The sequence below is a fragment of the Panthera uncia genome, chromosome D1 (genome assembly GCF_023721935.1).
Source record: "Panthera uncia isolate 11264 chromosome D1, Puncia_PCG_1.0, whole genome shotgun sequence".
NCBI classification, from domain to species: Eukaryota; Metazoa; Chordata; class Mammalia; order Carnivora; family Felidae; genus Panthera; species Panthera uncia.
In genome coordinates this window covers 17790567-17810811 of record NC_064808.1, presented here as the reverse complement: position 1 = coordinate 17810811, position 20245 = coordinate 17790567, and the positions used below count along the sequence as shown (strand labels likewise).

Below are 20245 nucleotides of genomic sequence, written 5' to 3'. Positions count from 1 at the left end.
CCAAAGAGCCCTTTTAGACATTACTTTCTCCTAATCTTCCCTCTCATGAAGTATGTCTTATTTATGTACTGTGTGTATATCTGTGCCTTAACAGACAAAGAATAAGATCTTACACTACCCACTCCCTGAGCCAGTTTTTGTACCACTGGGATGGATCACCCCAGCTGAGAATATGTGGCTGAGAGTCTTGCCTAAGGTCATGTGAATACCAAGTAGTAAAGTCAGGATTCTGCCCTCTATTTGTTTTTTCCAAGTCTGATACTTCATTTTGTTATATCTTGGCTACCTTGCTCTTATTAATTACTAAAAAGCGATGCTTTTGCTAAGATAGGGCAGGTATTGAACATTATTATGGAAAAGAGTCACCACATTTTAAGGGAAAAAAATGGGCTCTGTGAAGGTACTCATCACTTTTTGAGTCATTTCCAGAAAGACACAGAACATCTAGTGCAGAAAAGCTTTGCTTCTCTGCCAAATTTCTTTATCCCACTGCCTAAATTGGTGTGAGCCTGGTTGGTAATTGTCATCATTTTCTTCTGGGGGTTATCAGAGGAGAAAAAATGAAGAGAAAATAATTAAAAAAAAAAGTCTTGGTGCCTGGGTGGCTCAGTCGGTTGGGTAGCTGACTTCGGCTCAGGTCATGATCTCACAGCTCATGAGTTTGAGCCCCATGTTGGGCTCTGTTGTGACAGGTTGGAGCCTGGAGCCTGCTTCAGATTCTGTGTCTCCCTCTCTCTCTCTCTCTGCCCCTCTCCTGCTCACACTCTGTTTCTCTCTCTCTCAAAAATAAATAAACATTGGGGCGCCTGGGCGGCTCAGTCGGTTAAACGTCCGACTTCAGCTCAGGTCACGATCTTGCGGTCCGTGGGTTTGAGCCCCGCGTTGGGCTCTGGGCTGATGGCTCAGAGCCTGGAGCCTGCTTCCGATTCTGTGTCTCCCTCTCTATCTACCCCTCCCACGTTCATGCTCTGTCTCTCTGTGTCTCAAAAATAAATAAAAAGGTGTGTTCCTATTTTTTAAAATAAATAAATAAATAAATAAACAAACATTAAAAAAATTTTTTTTAAAGTCTATTTATTTTTGAGAGAGAGAGAGCGCACAAGCACATACACGGGGGTGAGGGGCAGAGAGAGAGGTAAAGAGAGAATCCTAAGCAGCCTCCACGCTGTCAGCTCAGAGCCCCACTCATGGCTCAATTCCACAAACCATGAGATCATGACCTGAGCCTAAATCAAGAGTCAGACTCTCTGATTGAGCCCCACATCCGGCTCTGAGCTGACAGCACAGAGCCTGCTTGAGATTCTCCATCTCCCTCTCTCTCTGCCTCTCAGCCCTGCATGTGTGCTTGTGCTCTCTCTCACTCTGTCTCTCTCTCTCAAAATAAATAAATAAACAAACAAACAAACAAACAAACTTAAAAAAAGTTTCCTAACCTTTCTTTAGTTGAGACCCCACCTCCCCTCCTCATACTGTAAGAGTGGTCTTTTATATAATTTCTGGATAAGACAATAAAAGAAAAGAGTTACATATATGTAGCCTATGTAGTGCCCTTGGACCTGCAATTCACCCTGGCCTTGATGTGCTGTGCTTCAGCTCCTGCCTGGTCCCTATCACATAACACCACACCCTGCCTACCCACACCACTACTCTCCCACTTATAGGAGAGCCCATGGCAAAAGGTGAATGGAGACATGGGTGTGGTTTTTGCCCATGTGTCTACATGTTCTTCTCTAAATACACGCATTGCCTGGAATCTTTTACAAGTTCCTCCTTCTTAGCCCAGTTCTGGAATACCCAGAACACCACTAACATCTATAAAATTCTTGTCATTTCAAACTTCCTAATCAGCAGCAGCTGTAACTTACTAGTTAGGATAGACACGGCCATGGTCCATTCTCCACCCTTTCAAACTAGTTGTACATGGATAGGGGAATGAAGGCTGGCTTAAGCGCAGAGGTAGATTGAGTATCCCTAATGAGAAGAGATTTGTCTTGAACTTCTATTCTTGGAGAATAATTTTGTTTCAGAAATAGTTCATGATTGTTTAAAGCTTTGTATAACTTTTAGCTGCTTTTCACTGGGTAACTTTGAAACTATAGATACTCTGAGACAATGGTGCTGAAGATGGGAAATGTCAGGCATCATTTTCCCGGAGGGCTGGAGGATTATAAAAGGCAGTCTCAGCTGTTCTTTCCTGACCCAACATATAGAGAGTTTACAGTGTGAGTTTAGGCACAGTAGAGAGATCTGTGAAGGATGAGAGTACAGGGCATGTGGTGCCCAAGCACATTTCCCCACTTCTGGAACCCTAGGACTTGTGTCTACACCTAAGTCTGTATTTAGACATAAAGACTGATATTTTCCAGGCCTCATATGCTAATGGAACCCTTGTTCTTACAGTCCAGCTCCTTAGTAAATTGCAACCTGTAAGGTAGCAGTTTGTACCCTCTTTATGCTTTCATTCATTTTTTCGTCAAAGAACCAGAGACATAGCAGCAAACAAGAGAGCGCCTGACTTCATGTAGTATAATGTTCTAGTAGGAAAGACAGCACTTTTGAGAAGGGCAGGGTATGGTGTAGTAACAGTATAAAGGGGAAGAGGGAGGTGATATAGGGCACAGTAATGGTGACTTGGCCTAGGCCGTGGGGTGGGAGAAAGGAGGATTCCAGAAATACTAGGAAGTAAATGAAGCAGACTTTTGTGAGAGATTGCAAGGGGGATGAAGAAGAGAGCACTCATGGATGACTTTCAGGTTTCTGGCCTGAGAACCTGGTCAATGGGGCCATTTACTAAAATGAGGAATCCTGAAGGAATCTTGTTTGGGATGAGGATCATTTAAGTTTGGGGTTCATCCAGGATGCCCAAGTGGGGTTGTTAAGTTGATAGTTGGATATATGGATCTAGGATTGATTTATTTATTTACTTATTTATTTAAAGTAGGGTTCTCTCTGTCTTTTTTTTTTTTTTAAGTTTATTTATTTTTTAAATAATGTCTACAGCTAATGTGGGGCCCAAATTCATGATGCTGACATCAGGAGTCCCATGCTCTACCAACTTAGCCAGCCAGGTGCCCTGGATCTAGGTTTTAGTTGAGCTATGAACAGGAGATAGAGTTCGGAGATTAGTTATCTGTAAATAGTAATCTCATTGAAACATTGAGACTAGAGCTCATCCAAGGCGAATATAGAGAATGTAAGGAAAAAACTGAGGACAGAGCTCTTTTGAGTTCCCTTCCCTATCATCAAAGAAAGGCTGCTTAGAATATTAGTGTGAAGGAGGGATAGTTTTTGCTCAAGTTCAGCCCTTGTCTGATAGAAATATAGAAATATAACATGAGCCAGTGTGTCATTTTAACTTCTCTAGTAGCCACATTTAAAAAAAGTAAACAGTAACAGATAAAGTTCATTTTGGTAATGTATTTTATTTTAGCCCTCCATATCCAAAATATCACCTTAGCGTGTAATCCATATAAAAAGTTATTGAAATAGTTTGCATTCTTTTTCTCATACTACGTCTTCCTTTCCTACATATGTTATGCTTGCAACATTTCTCATTTCTGATTAGCCACATTTTAAGTGTTCAGTAGCCATATTGTGCCCAGTGAGGGACATCTTTGCTTCCAGTTCATACTGGCTGTCTCTCATCCTCAGTTTGTGTGGGTGAGCCATAATTTTTACATTTTTCTTAGGCTTTAACAGGGTTTTCAGCCAGGAGCAATTTTGCATTGTCTGGCATTGTCCAGAGACATTTCGAATGGTGACTAATTGAGGGAGGAGGTGGAAGAATTTCTAGTAGCCCCTAGTGGGTCAGGTCTAGCGGGTCAGGGAAGCTGCTAAACATCCTACAACACAGGGACAGACTCCCACAGCAAGGACATCACCTAAAATCTTAGTAGTGCTGAGGCTGAGCAACCCCGCTTTAAAGTTACACTGCAATTAAACTGATTGATTACTTATTGGCACACACACACACACACACACACACAACTTACATGCATAAATTTCTATTTGGTGACAAATCGATGATAAAAATAATTGTAGCTTATGTTTGCATAATCCTTTCAAGTCTATACCACCATCTTCACGTACATTATCTTATTAACTGGCTGAGTGTTTCGTTTTCTTCCTACTCTATTACAACTGTCTCCTTAATCATAAGGTGTACATAATTATTGACAATTATTAGCAGATAGACTTACATTGCATCATAATTTTGTCAAGGTTTTGGAGGGAACTACTAAAACACCATATAAATATAAATATAAATATAAATATAAATATAAATATAAATCACTTTATGAGCTACATTTTATCACTAGGTCATATTTCAACTCTAATCTTACAGTTCGTTCTCTAGTGTAGAACAGGTTATATTGTAGAACCTGTTGTTGGGGGAGGAATCTAATGTTTATGTTTTCTTTTTATGTATTTTTTTCTTTTAAAAAATATTTTTAAATGTTTATTTTGGAAAGAGAGAGACACACACACACAGTGTGAGCGGGGGAGAGGTAGAGAGAGAGGGAGACACAGAATCTGAAGCAGGCTCCAGGCTCCGAGCTGTCAGCACAGAGCCCAACACAGGTCTTGAACCCATGAACCGCGAGATCGTGACCTGGGCCGAAGTCAGACACTTAACCAACTGAGCCACCCAGGTGCCCCCGTTTCCTTTTTTTTTTTATAATTCCCTGGGTATGTATCTTCACCTTCCTCCCTCTTTGCTCCCCACCCAGATCCCACATACCCTAACCTGTGTCTCATAAGGAGGAAATAATCTCATTTATTCTCCTTCCTCCTTCGTGTAATGTCATGGCCTCACCTTTCTTACATTTGCTAGAATAATAAACATGTAGATGGATTTCTGGTAAGACCTAGCAATCTATATGCAGGCGTAGAAAGGAATTTTTTCTACTGAGTATTAATGAAACTGGGAATGATAAAAGAAAAAATAAATCACCAAGGTATACTCCATTTGTTTGAATAGCATTAACCACCAAAGTATATAGTCAGTGCTTAATAAAGAAAATGAGCATTGTCAGAATTTCAAGGAAAATGCTAAAGCCCTTTGTCATGAAAGAAACATCAAGTTTTCGGTAAGATAAGTGGGAAGAAAATGGCCATGAATTGTTTGAATTTATACTGAAAGGTCACAGTAACTTGATAGACTATAAATGCTTAAGGTTGAGAAGTTGGATTCTTAACTCTGTTATGTAAAATAAGTAAGCATCTGCTGTCTTCTTTCAGGCAAATGCCAAGAAACACAGATTTGAGAAAGCTTAAAAAACTTCAACTATTTAGAGAAAATGACATCAATACTGCTTTGAATAAGCAAACAATCGGGTTAACAAAATGCAAATGCTACAATGCTTACTTGCTTGCTTCCTCAGGAGAGATTCTCATGTGTGCTCCACTGTTGGTTTGGAGGACTTGGCATAACACATCGCAGGAGGCGTATTTTACGAAGGCCAAAAGAGTAGCCTTGGATTTGAAGTATGCCACAGACAACACTGTTTTCAAATTCCACTACTATGACTTTTTTTTAACCTTTAAAAAGTGACATTCTTTGTCCTAGAAGAAAAAATAAAAAGGTCTTCATGGAGAAAACAGCTACTTCATTTGTGAATCATTAAAAAAAATCAATCACAGCTTTATTCAAGCTCTTAATGCGTCCTAGACCAAGAATCTCACCATGCCAAACGCTATCAAGGTCTTCTCCATGCATACATACTGTCATGCTTTGTGTAAGTTGCAGAATCAAGAGACTTAGTTGGTACAGGCTGATGTGACGCTGTGCTGGCTTAGTGTATTCAGGAGTGTTTATTACCTGTTGACCTTTTCCTATGTGCATGCAGTGCCATAATTTTCTGAAGAGGCATCATTTTAATAGTGTAATATTAAAAATAGTATAGACAATAGCAATAGTATAAATAACAGTATAGATAATAGTATGTAGCCAACAATAGTATAGATAATAAAAGTCAATTAATTGCAAAAATTATTGACTGCAAAAGCTAGAATAGAACTTACTCTTCTTTTTCTTCCCATGCCATTTTAAGTGAATACTTGCTCCGCTTATGTATTTGATGGGATATTTTCTTTTAATTTGTGTCCTTCTTTTCTCCTCAGCTAAATGCAAAGATATCTTTTTGTTATCTTTGCCCATGCAGCCTTATAGTTTATGGGTAATGCTTTGGAGGCATGTGTTCCATTTTTCTCCTCTAAAACCTAGTATTTTCCAGAATGTTACAAGATAGAGAATGGTCAAATGTTGAGAATATTTATCCTCAAATATGGTTTGAGCAGAGATGAATAGTTAAGATCAGTCTACTCTATCTCTGTTTATACTTAAGTCTTTAAAACTTCTCAACAGAAGGCCCAAGAATATTATTCACTACTCAGGGAAAGGGCCAGTTCGCTTCCAAATGGCAAACTCCTAGGTTATTTGGGTTGGAATCCAGAGGTGACTTCCTTATATAGTTCAATATAAGTCCCCAATATAAGTCCCCGATATATCAAAGGAAGAGAAATAGGTATATATAGGCTGAGGAGAGAGAGCCAAGGCCTGTAGGAACTGGGTTGTGGAAAATTCTTCAGGACCGCTGGGAAGGAAGGAACTTGTTAAGAGTTGCGTAGCTTCCCAGTCCCAGCTGACTAAGGAAGTTACAAGTAGAAGAGTCTTGCTTCTTCAGAGGATTTAGAAATTTATAAAGCTACTTGTTAACTTCTTGCTCTCTTCAGGAACTTTACCAGTTAGAAATTAGCTTTAAGTTGACTTTTAAAATGTCTCCGAAAGGGCCAGTGACATCTTCATTTACATCTTATTGGGCTTAGTACATTTAGTTTATGACCTTGATGGATTAGTCACCTGCAGGAAATGGCTGTTGTAGTTAGTGAAAGACGTGAAAAAATCATTTTGAAATGGAAAGGAAGAGACTTAAAGAGGAAACTGTAGAAGGGTACAGCTGGCTTAGTCGGTAGAGTGTGTGACTCTTGATCTCAGGGTCCCCCGAGTCCTCAAGCCCCATGTTCAACTGTAGAGATTACTTAAAATCTTAAAAAAAACAACAAAAAAGAGGAAACTGTAGTGGTAGGTTGGTCAGTGGGGTGTTGTGAAAGGGAGGAAGAATAGAAGGGCAAGAGAAAGTTAGTTGAGAGAGTACCAAAGATAAATTTTTATGTTTGGAAATACCACCACCTGCCCCCATAGCTCAGGTATAAAATGGCTCACGCCCAAGAAAGGGCAGAGGCTATTAGCTTAAGTATACAGGAAAGGCTTACAGGAACATGATGGTAGAACAGATGGTCGTTTGCCTATTACATCAGGATATGATTTATGGGTTTAAGATACTTCCAAAACTTCCCTTTTGTAATGCAATCCAATTTTGTCCCTAACCACCCAGAGTTAATGTGCACTCCACAAGTTCAGGGCATAGTCCCCAACAAGACTGCCCTTAGTTCAAATATAGCAGTCTCCAGGCCACCTGCACTTCTGACCAACAGGCTACAAATTTGGGGGTTCCCATCACCCCTTCAGGTTTGATAATTTGCTAGAACATCTTACAGAACTAGGAGAGCACTATACTCACAAGTAGAGTTTTATTATGAAGGATAGGAATTAATACTAGCCAAATAAAGAGACCCATAGGGCAAGATCTGAGAGGGTTCTGAACTCTGTGCCTCTCTGTGGGGTTAAGGTGAACCCCCTCCCTGTGCTTAATGTTCACCAACCAGAAAGCTCAGTGTCCAGAATTTTTATTGGAGTTTCATTATGTAGACATGATTAATTGAATCTTTGGCTATGTGACTGAACTTCGTTTCTAGTCCCTCTCCCTTTTCGCAGGTTGGGCTGGCTCAAGGCCTTAGCCTCCTAGTCACACAGTTTGGTCTCTTTGGTGACCAAGCCCCATCCTGATTCATCTCATTAGCATAATCTCAGTTGTGATCCAAAGGCCAACCAACCTGGCTGGCTCAGTCAGTAGAGCAGGCAGAGCATGTGACTCTTGGTCTCAGGGTCATGAGTTCAAGCCCTACGTTGAGTGTAGAGATTACTTAAATAAATAAAGCTTAAAAAAAAAAAAAAAAGGCCCACCATGAATTACAAAGAAACTCCTATCATCTTGGAAATAGCAAGGGTTTAGAACCTCTACCCCAGAAATCTGGGACAAAGACCAGACAAATACTTTATTATAGGGCACCTTTCCTTTCTGTTTGTTGATTGATTCATGTACTAATTCATTCAACACATAAAATTCCAGAGATACGGCAGTAAATAAAACTGATACTCATTCTGCTTTTATGGAAGGCAGCTATTGAACAAGCTGTGAATGTAATGAAAGAATATGTTACTGAGAAAGCTGAGGGTGTCAGAGATGGTCTCTGAGAAAGTAATATTTAAAGTGAGCCCTAAAGGCTGATTAACCCTGGGAGAAGAGATGTGGGAAGGGTTTCCAGGTAGAAGAAAAGGCTGGAGGTGAATGTGCTTGACAGGTTGGAGGAACTGATGGAAGAACTGTAAATCTAGAGCACGGACTGCAAAGGGGACAGTGGCCAGTCAGGAGATAACCAGGGCCAGTTCATGAAAGGCTTAGAAAATCAAGTTAATAGGTTTGGGCTCTACTGGAAAGACAGTATAGACATTGTAGAGTTTTAAGCAGTAAATTGACATCATTTTAGAGAGATTATTCTGACTTCAAGTGGAAGAGGGCAGGAATTGATAAAAGGAAACCAGTAAGCTTCTTTCAGCAATGACACAGAAGATGACAGTGGTTACATTAGGATTCAGGCACTGGGAATGGTTAGAAGTAGCCTGACTACAGAGATGTTTAGGAAGTAGAAACAGGACCAGTGTCTATTGAGAGAGGGTCCTCATCAGAGGTTTTGTCTGATAGAAGCACTGATTAATAACAATAGCAGTTGTTTGGTGTGTCCAATCATTATTGCCAACATCCCCAAGTGCTTCTATATGCCAGACACCATGCTAACAAATCTCATGTAATCCTCAACAGTACTATAAAGTAGACCTTACTGCTTCTGTGCCCATTTTAGGACAAGAAACAGACTTAAGGAGGTTAAATATTGTCCAGGATTATACAAGTAGTGGTTTGCAATTTGCAGGTTCTGACTTGAGCAACTCTGTGCTGTTTCCCTAAGACAAGAAACCCTAGATCGGGAGAAAATTCTGTAAAGAAAATGATGATTTCACTTTGGGATATGTTAAGCTTGAGAGAGCTATGAGAAGTCCAAGTGGAGATTCAAGTGGACCTGTGGATCCCTGGCACCAGTGCCCTCCTCTGTGTTGAATGAGGCCAAAGCCTGGGGCTGCCAATCACAGCAAGTGGAATAGATACATGGATTTTTTTTTTTTTTTTTTTTAAGACTAGGAGACTCATCAGGAACATTATCAGACTAAGTATAGTGCCGTATAATTCCATTAGATGTGTTGGATGAGATTGGATTTCTAAAGTGAGAATAAGACTTAGAATTCAAATGTGTCTCCTTTCACTTGAAAACCACTAATGGTATTAATTAAAGCAGAACCTTTAACTTAAAACTGGGTAATTAGCTGTGATCTCAGAAATGTAAACAGAACCGTAATGCATGAAGTTGACGAATGTTCCTCCCATTCGCTCAGATTTAACCACCAACCTCCTGTCATCCTTCTTTCCTCCTCTCTTCTGAGTTTATGGATGGCAGATCTTACCTAGTTTTGTAATGAGGATCACATACCAATTTATAATTAAACAGTAGAAATAAAGTGTTCTGTTGTGTTGCTTCTGACTCAGTCTTAACTTTTCAATTTCTGATTAAAGGCACTGCAAATTTAAAGCCTTGTAAACTCTCTTTTATTTAGAAATTGCTACTCACAAGTGTATGAAAACTGTAAAGTTTGCAAAATGTTTTACATGGTGTTCCAAATATCATCTGTCAGAGTATGAACATGTGCTAGCTACAGCAATATGTTAAATAAGGCAAAGAAGGAATTTTCTTTGCCTCACTTTGCAAACTCTCTATAGACTGTCAGACTAGATCTACTTGAAAGAAATAGAGGGTAGAGGAACAACTGGGATACCCTTAATCAGTACGAGCAGTTATTCTGGCTGTTTCCACAGGATCTCTCCACTTTGCTGCTGTCCACATATGATAAAAGCAGGGACTTTGCCTCTCCTGCTGCATCCCAGCACCTAGAATAGTGTTGGGTACAGAGTGGTTCAGGAGCTACCTGTTGAATTAATGACCACACAGGGGCACCTGGGTGGCTCAGTCGGTTATGTGTCCAACTCTTGATTTTGGCTCAGGCCGTGATCTCATAGTTTGTGAGTGTGAGCTCTGCATTGGGCTCTGCACTGACAGTGCGGAGCTTGCTTGGGATTCCCTCTCTCTCTCTCTCTCTCTCTCTCTCTCTCTCTGCCCCTTCCCTGCTTGCTCTCTCTCTCAAAATAAATAAACTAAAAACGAAGAAGAAGAAGAAGAAGAAGAAGAAGAAATGATCACCCAAAAATAAATGCTCTTCCTCTTCCACTGATTAACATACTGATATGTTCCAGGAATTGAGTTAAAGATTTGATCCCTATCATTTCTTAAATTACTAGCCCTGTTTTATATATAAGGACATTGAGAAAACCGAGGCTCACTGGGGTGAAATCACTTGCCTCTTGTCAGGAGCTCGTAGTAGTAGAGCTAGGGCTGAAACTTGGGTCTGTTGGACCCTGTGAGTTCAAAAGCTTAAGATGGGAGAAGTTTCTACCTGCTTTTGGCTTATACGCTGTTCCTGAAGTCTGCATTCAAAAAAACTCAGTTTGTTTTGAAAAGGGATGAGTGGCAGCATTTTTTTTCGAATCCATTTTATTAATGAACTATAATAGGTTTTCCATTTCTCTAGTCTTTAATTTGAGTGCTTGGGCTGGATTAGTCTGTATCACTATAAATGTGACTGAAATTACCTTTAACATCTGTACTTTGATATGATGAGTGGGAAATCGGGAATACTTTACATTATTTGACATCTACTGGGAAGCCCAACCATTAGATGATGTATTTTTATATTACCTTAATTTCTTACGCCTCTGATTAATCTAAAAAAAGCAGATTGAAGGTGTTTTGTGTGTGGTCACCTGTATCGGTTATCACTGTTTCTTCAAGTAGATTTTCATTTTCTAGTAACTTAGTGTATTTTCCTCCCTCATGCCCAACCAGATACCAAATATCTGATTTTCTAATGACATCACTATCTCAAAAGCAGATGGTTTTAATAAATGATTCGAAGTTTGGTAAGGTCAGAAACAGCGGCAAATGAATTTAGAAGAAACAGAAATCTTGTGTATGTTCTTTTTAAGTATGAGAGATGTGGAAGTGATTTTTAGCAATCATATGATACAGAATATCTACATAACATTTCAGAATTACTCTGGATTTTGAGTCTTTATAATACAATACTTTATCAGTATTGGTGTTTTCAGAAGTTCTGCATGGGGGTGTGGGAGGGCACTGCTGAGCACCAGGCATTGACTGTTCTTTCCAGCGAGGGCCAGCTCTTTTAGAATTGCTCCTTTCACCACCGCATCCTTCTTTTTCCAATTACCCTGCCCTTGTTCTTGGTCTTTTGTGACCTCTGCTCTCTGTTTGCCTCATCTCTTCTCTTGAACTTTTCTTATCTTAGCACTCCAATGAGAAGCTGACAGGAAAGATTGCCTATCTGTTCATGATCCTGTGGTGATTGTTGAAGTCCTAGTTGGAATTCTGAGATGACATGGGCATCCTTTGTTTTTGGAAAGACACAGTGTCTTTTATGCGAGTGAAAGGTTTTTGTGGGTCACTGAATAAAAAATTTAAAATTTGTCTCTTGTGTCTTACTTGAAGAAGTTTAAAAAAAAAAAAAAAAGCGACCCTGACTAATAAACAGATATTTAATGCCAATTTAAAATGCTACCATTTAGAAGGGATTTTCAACTATCTGAATACTTTTGGAACCACTTGTGGCACTGTTTAGTTTGGTGAATTCTATAATGAATTCTGTAATATTGGCATTGCACGCACCGATTCTTAGCGAGATTACATTATAATGGAAATATTTCCATCCTTCACTCCTACCCAAAGCCTGTTTTCTTCCTTTTCCAATTCCCTTAAAGCTTTCCGCCCGCCGTTTGGTTATTGCTGCCACCTAATGTCTCAAAATAAAATTGCAGTGGGGTTGCCTTTTTCAAAAGATTTGCACTATTGTGCAGTTTATGGAAATAGCTATTTGAGAGCAACAGTTGTTTTTCTCTGTACTCTTAAATAATAGCACTCTAAAGTGGTTACCAACCGTGGAGAGATTACGGGTAGTGAATATTTCACAAGCAAAAGGCGCAACTAACAAAACAGGAAGGGATTTTAGAGTCCTAAGCCCTGGAATAGGACAAATTGCCAGTCTGACCTTGTAATGTACTTCCCCTCATAAAATTGGGCTTGATGCTCTGAAAGATCTATTCCAGCTTTAACATTTTTTTTTGCTGTGTATGTTTTTGGTTATAATAACATGGCCCTTATACATGATTCTATTTCTTTGGGCTAAAGTGTTGAACCATGTTTTTTTTTTTTTTTTTTAGAACTGTATTAAATAGATGTTCACATTTTCATTGTGTGAGTATGTAGTTTTGATGGCTCCCTTTGCTCAATTAGAAACAGATTGGAAGATTGTCCATTGTTAGTGCCTTAATCAGAGTGACATTGCCCTGCTTGCTTGGTTTTTTGTGGGCTTCCTTAGCTCAACTTTGTACGTGCAGTACATGTTGAAATTACTAAATCAAGTGTACTGTTTATGGAGTTCCCAGATTAAACACACACACACACACACACACACACACACACACAACACACCCCCCCCACACACACACACACAATCTGGATTTTAAAAGATTTGGGGGGTGCCAGGGTGGCTCAGTTGGTTAAGCATCCGACTCTTGGTTTCAGCTCAGGTGGTGATCTCATGGTTCGAGAGATTGAGCCCACATCAGGCTCCGCACTGACAGTGTGGAACCTGCTTGAGATTCTCTGTTTCCCTCTCTCTGCCTCTCCCTTTCTTGTGCACACACACTGTCTCAAAATAAATTAACTCCTAAAAAAGCATCAAGTCTTTAAAAAAATGTGAATAAAACATTTATAATTACACTATCCAGTTTTCTTCAGCACTTTGAACTGGAGTATTAGTATTTCCATTGGCTACAAAGAAAACTGAAAAAGGTATTCTAGATCCAGGAGAGTGAGGGGAAATGGAGTTGGCTGTGAGTGTCAGAATTTTTCTTCAATCCTGAAGAACATTACAATTTGGCAAAACCTTTCCTTGAAGAGTCTATTTTAAGCTGACTTTGTAACAAATATTTTGTTTATTTGTAGCATTTTAACAGATACTTTAGTTGTTGTTTCTCTTAGGCTGTGAGTTATTCATCCTTTATAATTCTATCCATGGGTAAAGCAAAGTCAAGGGCACATAATGCCTCACCTTTAACCAGTTTAGCCTTAATTGTTAAAGGTCTGTATAAAATCGATTCCTTGAACCTCTGGTGGGTAGAGAACCTGTTGAATAAATTACAAATAGATTTGGACCTGTGGTTATTAATTATGTTTAGATATAATCCTTGTCCACAAGAGCATACATTGTAATTATGTACAATTTGCTTTGCCACTGTTCTTTGCTTTCTGATTTTCAGATAATTTTCAGTGATTTTGTTTAGTCCATCCCGACCAAGTTGTGCAGGTAGAATCTTGAGACTCACAGCCTCAAGTGACTGGCTTACTGCTAACTATAGAACCCTTATTGAGTTATTTCGCACCGCTAATTTTGTTAGTCTACTGAAAGAGTTACTGCTACTGTTACCGGGTTTATTTGGCACAGTGCTTTCTGAGTTTTCGCAGACGGATCATAATTTCACCATCTTTTTACTACCAAAACCTTTCTTTTCTAATACTCCAGTTTTATTAAACATGGCTACCAGATTTCTTTTTTTACCCAATTACTGCTGATATTTTTTCCTGAACTGAATACTGGGTGGAGGCATATGCAGCTTTAATATGCTGGTTAAGAGCCCAGCCTCTGAAGTCAAATTTCCAGAGTTGGAGTCCCAGTCTTACTTTGCTCTATGTCTTTTGGCAAATTATTTAACCGCTGTGAACTTTGGTTTCCTACTATGTAAAAGGGAGGTAGTAATAGGAACTACCTAGTAGGGTTGTTGTAGTGATTAAATGTAGATAGAGATTATCCATTTCATTATTAATTAAAATAAATTCCGAGATATTTTATGTATTCCTACAAACGTTCCTTATTCTGGGTTTGTCTTTCCAGAGCTAGGGAGAACCATAGGATATCTGAGTATTAGTCATGTACCTAATTGTATATAAATTTCTTCTTGGCTTCTCAGTTGTCCTGTAGTCCCAGCCTTAGGTGAGGTGACTGAGGAGGGAGGATATAGAAAGACAAGGACATGATCTTGATTTTCAGGGCTTATGGTCTGGTAGGGACGGATGGTTCATTGGAGACATTTAGTCTGAACCTACTCTCGGCCTCCACGAAGAAGTCTTCCCTCACTCCCTGGATGATGTCAGACCCCAGGCGTAGGCTCCCATGGCACAGTGTACTTTGTAATGAAATAAATGTTTTATTCTTTTTGTTCAGTGTCTTTCTCTTCCTACAACACAGCATGCACCATGATGCCAAAGATTGCCTTTTTCTTTCTGGTGTTTCTAGTTTCTAGTGCATGTCTTGTATGTAGGCATATGGCAAATATTTGTTGAATGATTAAACAAGCTCTCGTGTTAGAGATGAAGAAACTGAGATGCGTCTCATACGTGACTTATCCCTAGTCACATGTTTTCCGTTTCTAGTAGAATGCGGGTTTCTGGTCCCCTACGCTGCAATACCCTTCACTCTTTCTACTCCATTATGAAAATGTAAGTCTAGAGAGATATCAAGCGATATCTACAAATAACTATCACAGAGGCAGAATACACACTCCAAGGGGCTGTGGAAATTAAAGCAAAGAGAAAGTCCCTTTATAGGGGGGGTTGGATGGTAGGTTCAGGAAGGGCTTAATGAGGAAGACATTTGAACTATACAAATACTGATAGATTTTGGGTGGAAGAGTGTGGGAAAGATTACTCCAGTCATAAACAGTATTTGATTTCATTGTATGTATCACTTTAGTCTTGATATTATTAATCTCCTTATTTCAATAAATGTATAAAATGTAGTTTATGTTATGTTAGCCAGCTAATGATCTTGTCTTATTTCAGTGAACAATGTGGGAGTGTCGTATGAGTATCCTGAATACTTTCTGGACGTTCCTGACTTGGACAATGTAAGTCTTTTTTTTTTTTTTTTTTTTAATAGTATGGTAACAAAAGGAGAGCATGTGAATATTGGCAAGGCAGTATGGTATAATGGTTCACACTGTGAGCACTTGAGTCCAGCTGCCCGGGGTTTGCACTGTGGCTTGTCTTCTTGTTCCCTGAGTTACCTTGGGGGTGATCCCACCATCCCACATCCACAAGATGGATGTCCATTCCCACATCCACAAAATAGGTGCCTTCACAGGGATCTTGGAAGGATTGAACGAGAAGATGTTTATAACCTCATTAGTATAGTACAAAGTTCAGTAGTAGCTCATCTTGTTACCCTTATTTCTATATTTATTATATGAAAATAGCTCTGTTTTAAGTATCAGGATTATAAACTTCAATTTAGAAATCATAAATATGTTAATATATAGCAATATGGTTGATTCAGGTAAACTTACCAAAATGAAAGCTATATTCTTGAAGCAGGCATAAATCTTTTTTTTTTTTTTTTTTATGTTTGTTTATTTTTGAGAGCGAGAGAGCATGTGTCTGGGGGAGGTGGAGAGGCAGAGACAGAGGGAGAGAGAAAATCCCAAACAGGCTCCGCACTGTCAGCGCAGAGCCTGATGTGGGACTCAGACTCACAAACTGTGAGATCATGACTTGAGCTGAAATCAAGAGTTCGATGCTTAACCAACTGAGCCACCCAGGCACTTCATGCATAATTCTTTAATAAAAATTAGAAAAGCATATCCTTGAAGGAATATGTGAATTAAAAAGAATTGTTGAAAATCTTAGATTCAATAATTTCTCCTTTCAATATTAGCAGAAAGAAAATAGCATATTTCTTTTAGATTTAGTGTCTTTTGCTTCCAGATTTTTCTTACACGTCTACCTTGGATTTTGCATTTTAGCATGAATTGTTACTTTTGGTAGAAAAGTGTTGTAGCACTGAGAATAAAACAAAATCTGCCTTTGTACCCCAACTCCTGCCATTTTCCTGTGTCTCTACTGTATCTGGGGAAACTTTCTGTGGTTTGCTAGATCACGTATGTATGTATCTAATATGGTTACTTCCATGATCAGAGGTATATAAAATTGTCCATATTTGTTTTACAGACCATCAAGAAACTGATAAATGTTAATGTTCTTTCTGTTTGTAAGGTAAGCAGCTTTTTTATAAATATGTCATCCCTTTTTGGTTCATTCTATTTAAAAACTCACGACCAGTTTGTTCACATTAGTCATCTCTTCTTTCCATGTAAATATGTATCCCTGATGAAGGCGGTCTTATTTCCTTATGTTTTGGGGGTGTAGAAAGAGCTGAAGACCAAACAAGTTTCTGTGTAATTTTGCTTTTGAACAATTGAACATTTATGAAATGCCTCCTCTGTGCAAACAGTGCAGTAGTCCCTGGGACTACACAAACGAACTTAGGCTGAAGACGGATTTTTACAAAGTTTTCATCTACACACGGTTCTTCACTGATAAATTATTTCCATTTTCGTATCCCCTGTAACACATTGTAAGCAGGTGAATGAAATGTTGTGGGAAAGCATTGTGTGGCAGTATGGGACTAAAAGTAATGGGAACGATTTTTATTAGCCACACATAAAAATTACTCTGGCTTCTAGTTGGTAGGCATGCATTAAAGTCGTGTTACTTGTATGTGCCTAGAAAAGACACCGTAGCTAACATGTGCTAAAAGGAAGAACAGGCAGCAAAGAAAAAACAAAAGTGGGAGGCGGGGAATAAGTAGCAAATATGAGCATCTGAGCACTACTTCTCCTTATATGTTAGCAGTCACTGATACCATACCTTGATTCCGCACACTAGCCTAGCAAAAAATATTGCCCGAGACAGAATTTGCGTAGGCAACGTCAGAAGCTTCAGATGTGAACACACAGCAGTGTCCCTCTTATCCACCGGGGATATGTTCCAAGACTTCTGGCAGATGCCTGAAGCCCCAGATGCCATCGAACCCTATATACACTGTTTTTTCCTATCCGTACATACCCCTGATAAAGTTTCATTTCTAAATTAGGCTCAGTAAGAGGTTAACAATAACTAACAATAAAATAGAACAATTATAATGATAATGCTGTAATAAAAGTTAGGTGAATGTGGTCTCTCCCAGAATATCTTACTGTGCTGTACTCACCCTTCTGGTGAGGACGTGGAATGATAAAATGCCCACATGCTGCGATGAACTGAGGGGAAGGACGTAGGCACTGTGACCGGGTGTTAGGCTGCTCTTGACCTTCTGACATTGTGTCTGAAGGAGGATCATCTGCTTGCAGACCACAGTTGACCTCGGTTGACTGTGGGCAACTGAAACCTTGGAAGGTGAAACCACAGGTGAGGGGGACCGTTGTACTGACAGAAAAGCCAAATCCGTGTTTAGTAACTCTTCGAGTTTAAGGAAATAAAAAAATATTTAACTCAAATCTATTAGAGTTAACCAGATAAATATAAATAAGAACTTAATTACTAGTTTTCAGCTGATGGCACAGTCTTGATCATTTTCTCTATTGTGAATGTTTAAAGAAAAACTCTATGTCTTCATGCCCTGAGAAGTGATGTCTGTTACATGCTTGATTTAAAGTCCAAGGGCCCTAAAATCTTATGCCTTGTCCACCTCTTCACGTATGGCTGTGCTTCTCCCTGGATACTACACATGTTGCATTTCAAGTACTTAGTTAATTCAGTTATTGTGTGGTTTTATATGATTTGAACAACATGTTGGTTCATGTAAACCAGTTACCAAAACAAAACCTTCATCATCCCTGCATATGTACCGTGTAACATTTGGTAGCTTGCTACTTAAAGGCACCTCATCTGAATTATATTATAATATGACAAATAATTTTATAAAAGAAAATAATCAGTGTATCTTTTCCATTATTGTTTTTAGCCAGAGTTGTTCTCTTACTTAAGATTCAGTTTAAGTGAGGTAAACTACTAACAATCTTTAAGTAGATTTGGAGCAAGAACCCCCCAAACACAAAACGGATGCTTTTAAACCATGGTTGATATGAATATATCTGTATAGTTTTAAGGCTATTTCTCTTGGCATACCTGTATAAATGTTGTCGTTGGACAATAATCTGTATGAGGTTTCAAGTCAATTAAATAACTCTACAGTTTACTAGTGGTTTGACCCAGAACAGATTACTTGCCCGCTGTGCTTCCATTTTTCATGTGTAAAATTGAGGGTGTTAATCTCTTTACCTCACAGAGTTGTTTTGGGAATTAAATAAGGTAATGTGCCCAGCTCCTAGTGAGGGCCTTCAAGAATGTTACTATTACTCTCAGAGCTGATAAAGATGTTTAGTATCTGTGTGCAACTCTGAGTTTATTCGTTAGTAGGCAAAGCTTTTTTTTTTTTTTAATTTTTTTTTTTTAACGTTTATTTATTTTTGAGACAGAGAGAGACAGAGCATGAACGGGGGAGGGTCAGAGAGAGAGGGAGACACAGAATCTGAAACAGGCTCCAGGCTCTGAGCGGTCAGCACAGAGCCCGACGCAGAGCTCGAACTCACCGACTGTGAGATCATGACCTGAGCTGAAGTCGGTCGCTTAACCGACTGAGCCACCCAGGCGCCCCCGTAGGCAAAGTTTTTTGATCAAAACTAACATTCTGGTCTATAATTAATATACTTTGTGGTCTTGCCTCTTGAAATGACTGTTGTGTACTATTGTTTTGATAATGTTTTCTAGCACATTTGGCCAAATGCCTAAAAATAATGAGTTGTTACAACTGTGTACATGTATTTCCTAATATATTTAATGAGTTAATGATGAAAAGTATATTGAAGTGCTTAAATTTTATTTTATAGAAGTGTTAATATTAGCTACAAATTAATGTCCTGATTTTTTTTTTATGAAAAAAATTTTTTAATGTTTATTTTTGAGAGAGACGGAGTGTGAGTGGGGAAGGGGCAGAAAGAGAGAGGGAGGGGCGCCTGGGTGGCTCAGTTGGTTAAGCATCTGACATCAGCTCAGGTCATGATCTCACAGTTTGTGAGTTTGAGCCCTGAGTTGGGCTCTGTGCTGACAGCTCAGAGCCTGGAGCCTGCTTCGGATTCAGTGTCTCCTCCTCTCTCTGCGCCTCCCATGCTCATGCTCTATCTCTCTCTGTCTCTCAATAATAAATAAACATTAAAAAAAATTTTTTTTTTTTTAAAGAAAGAAAGAGAGAGGGAGACACAGAATCTGAAACAGTCTCCTGGCTCTGAGCTGTCAGCACAGAGACCGATGTGGGGCTCGAACTTGGGAACGGCGAGATCATGACCTGAGCCAAAGTCTTGCTTAAGCGACTGAGCCACCCAGGCGCCCCAGTCTCCTGAAAATTTTAACCCCTTTGTCAGATAAGCCATATATAATTTTTACTCTAGATACAGTAGTATTTTCTCCTGTAGCCTTCTGCTTGTCAGTGCTTCCATGTTTATATGCCTTGATATTAAAAAAACACGGCCTCCTCTGTCTCCCAAGACATGCATTTTTGGCTGGCAGTCTACTGAATACTAACAGTAAAAGCCCAGGGTCTTGACCTTGACCTGTGAGAACCAGTCAGCTTGCTGTGTTTCACGGCCACACACTGCATCCTTCAAGCAGCTTCTGAGCCAGAGCAACACGTGTGGTGGTGGTCGCCTCATGCCTGCTTGAAGACAAGTAGGCAGGGGGTCAGTGCCGAAAGAGCAGCACAAATCCAACAGCACTGTAGAGTACCTCTCAGGTTTTTTTAAATAACTGTGAGATAAGAATGTGCAGCACCAGTCCTAATATCTCGACAGATTATGAAATGCTTCTCTCCCTCTTCTTCCTTCTTCCTCTTCTGCTTTGTCTTTCCACATTGGCATACGTACTTGTTCAACCACGAAATGAGTCAGGGAGACAAATGCTAACTTATTAAACATGTCATAGCATATCATATGGT

The 20245-nt window shown here is 39.3% G+C and overlaps 1 protein-coding gene across 1 annotated transcript in view; it reads left to right on the top strand.

Moving 5' to 3' along the window:
- Nucleotides 1-20245, top strand: part of HSD17B12 (hydroxysteroid 17-beta dehydrogenase 12) — a 167683-nt gene that overhangs the window by 104988 nt on the left and 42450 nt on the right. Inside the window, exons 5-6 of the mRNA XM_049617598.1 lie at nucleotides 15262-15326; nucleotides 16426-16470. Coding sequence (XP_049473555.1) covers nucleotides 15262-15326; nucleotides 16426-16470 — 110 coding nt within the window. The remainder of the gene's footprint in view (nucleotides 1-15261; nucleotides 15327-16425; nucleotides 16471-20245) is intronic.